At 32.2% G+C, this 8,508-nt stretch overlaps 1 protein-coding gene across 2 annotated transcripts; it reads right to left on the bottom strand.

The window, feature by feature from the left end:
* Window positions 1-75: 75 nt before the first annotated feature.
* Window positions 76-7,480, bottom strand: LOC107036677 (protoheme IX farnesyltransferase, mitochondrial). Of its 2 annotated transcripts, none has more exons than XM_015254791.1 (7): window positions 7,340-7,480; window positions 7,001-7,109; window positions 4,919-5,180; window positions 3,070-3,265; window positions 2,266-2,441; window positions 965-1,282; window positions 76-408 (listed from the first exon to the last, which is right to left on the bottom strand). In XM_015254791.1, exons 2-7 carry the CDS (start codon window positions 7,070-7,072, stop codon window positions 194-196), a joined length of 1,239 nt encoding a protein of 412 aa, XP_015110277.1. In that variant the 5' UTR covers window positions 7,073-7,109; window positions 7,340-7,480; the 3' UTR covers window positions 76-193. The 2 variants fall into 2 exon arrangements, with proteins under 2 accessions (XP_015110277.1, XP_015110279.1); XM_015254793.1 differs by lacking the exon at window positions 7,340-7,480 and adding an exon at window positions 7,181-7,269.
* Between the last annotated feature and the right edge of the window lie 1,028 nt (window positions 7,481-8,508).

Here is an 8,508-nt window from a genome sequence, read left to right on the forward strand (position 1 = left end):
GATATAAAAAGCACGAGACACGAGATAAAAGAATGATGACAAAGAAAGAGGGAGGCAAGCAACAACTAGCAATAATATCATTTTAACGAGATAATTTACTCTTCATCATAACTTAATTACACAATGGTGATTTATGTACATGGGGGTGATGAACTGTACACGTTTGTTTTTACACAATTAAAAATCTATTAATCTACGCTGAGGTCGGCGAGAACAGCCTCGTTGAGGTCTCAAACAAATCTGCAACTTTTGCACTAATTTTCTGACTCGTCGTTTCATCGCTCGCTCCACTGGCCCAAGATTTCTTACTGCACAGCATCATGAGCATTAAAATTGGGAGGTGAATTAAGGAGAAACGAAACAGCTTTCGAGAACTTGCACTGTCTGATTTCTTATTAAACTGCCAGGCTAGAATCAAAAATAGCAAATCATTTTTAGAATTATCATAAAAATGCATTCGTATTAATTTATTATCAATTCATTCGTGAGAAAAATTTGACTGATTATTTTTCCAACCCAAATATCGGGCAATATAATTGGCCCATTCGACATCACGTGGTACAAGCTACAGGGTTTTCAACTGATAATTTTTTGACAATTTTCTCTGGTAGTTGCTATATAAAAAACAAAACATCATGCAGTCGAATTAACCCCTCGTCAAACTGACAGATTGAATTCAATTGTGGTAATCCGAGGATTTTTATTCGAAATGAGTGTTAATTATACAATTTTCGTTTTTCAATTGTGAGTTTCGTCTCATGGTCCAATTATATTGCCTGACATTTGGATTGGAAAAATAATCCCCTGAATACCACACGAGCTTCAAAAATAATCGGGCATTTAATTGCTTCGCACTCGTGATTTTTCCTGAAAAACTTGACGACTTCGTTTCTATACAGGGAATCTTGAGGAAAACTTGAAAAATTCAGGAGACATGATTTGAGGAAATGAGATATAAATTCACCTAAATATAGGAAATATGCATTGAGCGGAGTAGAGGCAGCTGCGAACCACCAATTAGTGACCTCCAACATGGGTGATAAATACGAGAGTCCCATTAATACACTAGTGTATCGCAGAGCAGTCCTCCTGCAGAGTCCCGGGTTGGTGACAGCCATCATCCTGTACCCAGCTCGACTGTAGTCAGGTCTGAGGTTCCAGGAGAGTGCGTTGAAATGGGGAAACTGCCATGCGTACAGCATTCCCGACATTATCCAGGCCCCAGGCGCTAGAATGTCTCCAACACAGCCTGCCCAACCCATCAGAGGTGGAATTGCTCCAACTGAAAATATTGAAGAAACGCGGCTTAAGAATGTATTACACTCTTTTCGCCAAAATTTACGTTTTTTAAATTTTTCTGGTAAATTATTGATCGGATTGATGTGAAAAAATATACCGTTTTTGCGTTTCATCATTACTTAATCACTCACGAAATTTCATGATCGTGCAATCGATTTCCTGCGTTTTTTCTAAAAAATTTCGGAAATTCACAAAACTTTAGAAAAAATGCAGGAAAAATGATTGCACTATCATGAAACTGCGTGAGTCAGTCAATAATGATAAAACGCAAACACGGTATATTATTTTGCGTCAATCCGATTAATAATTTGCCAGAATAATGAAAAAAACGTGAATTTTGGCCGAAAGGGTGTAGTACATCCTTAAAATAATAATAGTTTATTGTAATCAAACGAGGCGAAGAAAAATATAACAGGAAGTGTAGAAAACAGAAAGAAAAAGAATAATGAATGATAAAAGAGTGATGCTAACTTCAGAGGAGATTCGGAGGAAAGAGAAGAATAAATAAATCATAGAACGGAATTGAAAAGTTGAAGATTCGTTACAATATTATTAATCATCATTTTCCTGTATTTCTCTTCATTATAAAAATGTTATTATTTGAAGATTTAATTGAAAGATAAGTTTAAAAATGAGTTATTTTAGAAAAAAAACATAGTAATAGATATTTATTGTTGGAAATTTGTGCAGCTGAATAATGTATTTTTACATTTTCCTTCTCGACATTGATAATTAACATAATTAATCAAAGAGTTGGTGTAAAAAAATTATTTCAGTAGAAAATGTCAAGAAACAATTCTCCAGCTCAAGAAATTTCTAACAGAAAATATCGAAATATAGTGAAAGACTGTCATTGTTCATATCTGATGTGAATAAATTATCAATAAAAATGGGGGATAAACTTGTCAAGTTTCTAAATTTAGTGAAAAACATTAAGAGTATTTTTTAATTTGCGGCGATATTTACCAACGGATCCAACCCACGTGTTGAGAATCGACACTCGTTTCATTGGTGTATAAATAAGCGTGTACAGCACCAAGTTGGCTGCGCCGAGTGCGGCGGTCAATCCATTGACTGTGAAATACAGTATCGAGAGTCCAGTGATACCGGAAATCGTTGCAAAGGCGATGGCATGTGCAGGTCTAAAACACCATAAATTAATCACTCATTGATTGGCAGCCAACATTGTCCCAATGGTGGCAACCAGTATTCCCCCAAAGTTGACTGTTAATATTTTTTACCTTTTTTTAAAAAATCCCTTTAAAAGAACGTTACATGTTAACTTATTGTATGAAGAACGTAATTAAATAGTATACGAAAATAAAAAAATATAAAATATATAAAAAATTTTTTTTATAAATATGTTTATTTATCAATATAATATATAATATATATTATACATTATGAATAATATATATTATACATTATAAATAATATTATACATTATAAATAATATATATTATATACATATATTTTTCTCAAAAATACGATTAAAATTTTAAATTTCAATTCTTTAAAATTATTTGCATTATTATAATTATTATGATCATTATGTGAAATATATTATATATACCATACATGTATATGCATGATATACATAATTATAATCATTTTTTTATTTTTCTCGGAAGATTGGTTTCGTAATAAATTTTTACAACAACAAATGATGCAATCAAATTTAGTTATCCTGACCCAAAATATTAAAAATTTCGGATTTGACGAATACAATGCTTCCATTCGGAAGCAAAAATGATGATTTAGTTAACTCACGTGACATGTCCCCGTACAAGTACTCGATTCTTCGTCCTCGACATTTGAGCATCGAATGGAACTTCGAAAAATTGATTTATGGAGTTTGCGGTGGCTGACACAAGACCAGTTCCTAGAGCACACAGGACGAATGTCTGAGGGTCAAAAGCACCTGGGGCCAGGGCATATCCTCCCATTGTCGTAATTACAACTAGAGCTGCGTAAACGAAAATAAAATTCAGTGTCAAATGTATTTCAAACCTTCAACAATAAACAAATCAATCATGAATTTTAGGAAACTAATAAATCCAAGGACATTCATGGAGTCATTGCTAATTAATCTTTTCCCTCATGAACAAATGTTGAAATAAAATGTAAAGAGCCTTTAAAGAATATTCTCTGGTTTTCTCATGAGGTACATTGAATTTCAAAGCAAATATAAATCCAAAAAAATTACAAAAAAAATTAAAATTGAAATTAAAATAAAAAATTAAAAGAATAATTTAATAAATCACTAATGATCACTTTCATTGCTAATTAATCATTTCCCTCATGAACAAATGATGTTAAAATAAAATGTAAAGAGCCATTAAAGAATATCCTCTGGGTTTTTTTAGGAGGTACATTCAATTTCAAAGCAAATATAAATCCAAAAAAATTACAAAAAAATTAAAATTGAAGTTGAAATAAAAAATTAAAAGAATAATTTAACAAATCACTAATCATCACTTTCATTGCTAATTAATCATTTCCCTCATGAACAAATGATGTTAAAATAAAATGTAAAGAGCCTTTAAAGAATATCCTCTGGTTTTTTTATGAGGTACATTCAATTTCAAAGCAAATATAAATCCAAAAAAATTACAAAAAATTAAAATTGAAGTTGAAATAAAAAATTAAAAGAATAATTTAACAAATCACTAATCATCACTTTCATTGCTAATTAATCATTTCCCTCATGAACAAATGATGTTAAAATAAAATGTAAAGAGCCATTAAAGAATATCCTCTGGGTTTTTTTATGAGGTACATTCAATTTCAAAGCAAATATAAATCTAAAAAAATTACAAAAAAATTAAAATTGAAGTTAAAATAAAAAATTAAAAGAATAATTTAATAAATCACTAATCATCACGTTCATTGCTAATTAATCATTTCCCTCATGAACAAATGATGTTAAAATAAAATGTAAAGAGCCTTTAAAGAATATCCTCTGGTTTTTTTATGAGGTACATTCAATTTCAAAGCAAATATAAATCTAAAAAAATTACAAAAAAATTAAAATTGAAGTTAAAATAAAAAATTAAAAGAATAATTTAATAAATCACTAATGATCACTTTCATTGCTAATTAATCATTTCCGTCATGAACAAATGATGTTAAAATAAAATGTAAAGAGCCTTTAAAGAATATCCTCTGGTTTTTTTAGGAGGTACATTCAATTTCAAAGCAAATATAAATCCAAAAAAATTACAAAAAAATTAAAATTGAAGTTGAAATAAAAAATTAAAAGAATAATTTAACAAATCACTAATCATCACTTTCATTGCTAATTAATCATTTCCCTCATGAACAAATGATGTTAAAATAAAATGTAAAGAGCCTTTAAAGAATATCCTCTGGTTTTTTTATGAGGTACATTCAATTTCAAAGCAAATATAAATCCAAAAAAATTACAAAAAAAATTAAAATTGAAATTAAAATCACAAATTAAAAGAATAATTTAATTAATTTAATTTTAATTGAATTGTTAAATTTAATGAAAAAATTTTATTATTAAATTACTGTTATTAATGATTAAAATTGGAGAATAAAATAAATAAATATTCACATTTTTAATAATTGGAGAATAAAATAAATGAATACTCACATGTCAGACGGATTTTCGATAGTGCTAAACAGTGTTTGTGTAATTTAGTGGAGTCTAGTGCCAGTTCTTTCCACCCTCCCTCCAAATTCTTGGCATTTTGAATACTGCTGGTGTCAAGTTTTTTCGCCAGAACCTGGGCAGGTGGTATTAAATCCTCTGGACTCAATTTTGATCTATCCAGGGGGGTCTTCGAGCCACTCGAGACTGTTATCCATGGTGGCTCCCGGAGAGGCTCTTCTTTCGTCACAGGTCTCGCAGAGTACTGTTTAGAACATAAGGACATTCCAATGAATAAATGCATTGGGACAGTTAAAATTTCAGTTTCCAAATTTCAGTGAGGTTATCACTTGATAAAATTTCCAAATCTCAATTTTCTCAATCAATTGAAAATTTAAGAATATATCGTCGTCGTAGACCCAAAGGGGCGTAACAGCTATGGTAATGCATACCACTTACGACGATATTTACCTGAATTTTCTCAATTTTTATTAATTTTCATGAAATAATTCGACTAAAATTGAGTTTGAGTCTATTTTCTTCACATCACACTGTAAAGTTTCAATCACAGATTTCCTCCAAATTTCAGTGTAATAATCACTTGATAAAAATCTCCAAATATCCGCCAAATATAGGGCAAACAGGCCAATAGCTGAACGCTTAAGGAAATGTTGAACTTCATTAAAGGATTTAAAATCGATGAAGTAGCGGAATGAATAAAAAATGAGTTCTAGGCCCGAAAGAATATGTGAATTAGGAACAAACAATAATTTGAAGTGGAAAATTTGAAGAGAAGAATAATTAAATGAGGGAAAAGTGAAATATCGTCCAAATCTTTCATCCAGTTTATACAAACATGTGAATTTTGTTTTACTGAATGCGAAGAAATACAAGGCCAAATAGATTCTCAATCTTCGGGATGTGATTCTCCTTCTGAAAATATTGTGCTATTTCCCACATCTGACTCTTTCGGAAGAGAACTTTTTTTTCTCCACGACACTTTGTCACTGATGCTTAGCAAATTGCAGCGCCTCGCCACCCACCACTGTACCTCCCGAATATTTTTTTTTCTCGCTGTAATGTTGATATTTCGAAAAAAACTCCATCACATGATTACACATAAGTGTTATTATTGATAATGATAACAATCCGTGCAGTTTTCATTCTATTATTTACAGAATATTCAATAAAAGGGGAAATCGTCCAGCTATTGGTCTGTTTACTCTATTTCAAACAAAATTGTTTAACCGTGTACAAGAAATGTATCTTAATTGTCTCGTAAGTCTCTTCATTAATGATTGAAAAATTCTACTGAGGGAAGGATTCAAAGAATTAGTGACTATAGGAGAAAATTTCAAGAGTGATTTGTCTGACGGAAAATTCATCAAATGAAAAATTGAGTGAAGATATCGTAAAATTTTTCTCCTCCAATTTTCGTGGAATCGAAACCCCTCTTTGCAGTTGCCATCACTCATGCTTTCAATTTTCTCATCAACAATCAAAACATAACAACGAAAATAGCAACAATATCCTCACAATCAAAAAACCCCAAGTCTTTCTCTCGAAAACTTTGATGAACGAATTCACAACGAACTTATAGGGGAGAGTGGGGTGAAATGGACACTTTAGACTTTTGTTTTAATTAGTCATAACTCAGAAACAAATTTATCAATTTAGCTCAGTTTAGGCTCATCGCAAAGGGAAAGAATTGTTCTTTGCAATGAAGAAAAATTTATTAAATTTCATCAACAATTCAAGCCGTCATTAACATTTCTGTAGTGAATTGGTAAACTAGGATAAGTGCATTTCAACTGAGGACAATTATCAAGCGATATCTCGTAAATAAAAACAGATATCGAAATTTTTGTCAGAAACTTTTTTGTAGCCCACATCTCCCTCTACAAAAAAGGTTCTAATAAAAATTTCGATATCTATTTTTATTTACGAGATATCGCTTGATAACTGTCCTCAGTTGAAATGCACTTATCCTAGTTTACCAATTCACTACAGATTTAAAAAAAAGTCAAAAGTGTTCATTTTACCCCAATCTCCCCTAATTACAAAAGAAAGCCAATTAATACTCACTGAAGTTGTTAAAATTTTGTTGCAACATTTGGTATATCTGCAGAGCCTCAGTGAAACCGATAGTGATATCATGATAAAAGAATTACTGCCGCGCTAGCCCAACATCATCCTGAGGATAAAATAGCCATTACAATTAAACCTAACAATCAATTAGCCAAATTTTCCCGCAGTGACACAAACTTTTTGACTTTCTCTGTCAACTTGTCAATGAAAAATGACCCCGCGTTTGTTGATGACATAATCACAAGGGGATGTGAACGAAAATAACCTCGAAAAAGCTGGAAAACCCCCAATTTGTCGTGAATAAATATGAATTAGCTTTGAATAAAATATACATACGTGGAATGGACTCGTCGCGGCATATTAATTAACAACGAAATATCGCAAAGTTGCCACACACAACATGCACATCGATTAAGAACGTTTTTCTTCGCAGACTAATTTTCCATTCTGTCAATGCGTAAACACATGAATTTTGCGGAAAAGGTGGTTCCAGGAGCAATCGTGATGAACTGCGTGGCGCTGGAATCACTCATTTACCCGTCGGTAAAGAAGAGCATTACAGAAATTACAGATTAGTATATTTCGATACAAGTGCGACGGGGTGGTAACGAGTGTGAAGTTGGCGGCCCGAGGCGAAGCCGAGGGCTGCCAATCACACGAGTTAAAACACCCCGTCGCACGTGTATCCGAACAATATTTTTCATCACGCTGTGACGAAAAGTGAACTTTTCGGCACGCTCCGCGTGCCTAAAAGTCCAATTTCCGCCACATTGTGATGAAAAATATTGTTCGTAACTCGTGAAAAAATGTTTTTTGCACTCGTTACGAAATATACTATTTTGTTAGTGATGTTACGTTCAGCGAGTGCCGAACTGTGCCATTTTTCGTTTACTAGTAAACGAAAAGTCGAAACTTGTGAACGAAAAGACTTTTCGTTTACTAGTAATTTCCACATTTTTCCACTCATTCTGAATCTCAATTAAAAACGCTCTTTGAAAAAGTTCAGAATTTTTTCTCATTTTTTCTATCATTCTATCATAATTTTTGGTAATTTCTACATGATGTAGCACTCAATTGACAATTTTGGATTTCGAAAGATAAAAAAAATCCAGATAACATTCGAAAGATAGTACACCCGGGCCTTAAGCGACTATTTTTAGGCCATGATAACTGAAATAGTATATTTCGTAACGAGTGCTAAAAAACATTTTTTCACGAGTTTACGAGGCACGCGGAGCGTGCCGAAAAGTTCACTTTTCGTCACAGCGTGATGAGAAAATAATTTTTTTCATTAATCTAATTCGGATTTAACAGTTTTCCCGTCGGTAAAGAAGAGCATTACCAAAATAAAGACGGTGAAATTAAGGACAATAGGGCGAGAGGAGGGAATGTAGGAGCTATATTGCCCCACCCGCCCCTAATCCTATTTACTAAAGATGAAAGAAACGTGAAGTTGTTTTATATCGAAATATCTCGAAACTGCCTGACCGCTAATCCTTAAATTC

This window comes from Diachasma alloeum, unplaced genomic scaffold, assembly GCF_001412515.2.
Source record: "Diachasma alloeum isolate Michigan unplaced genomic scaffold, Dall2.0 Dall_scaffold_00210, whole genome shotgun sequence".
Taxonomy (NCBI): domain Eukaryota; kingdom Metazoa; phylum Arthropoda; class Insecta; order Hymenoptera; family Braconidae; genus Diachasma; species Diachasma alloeum.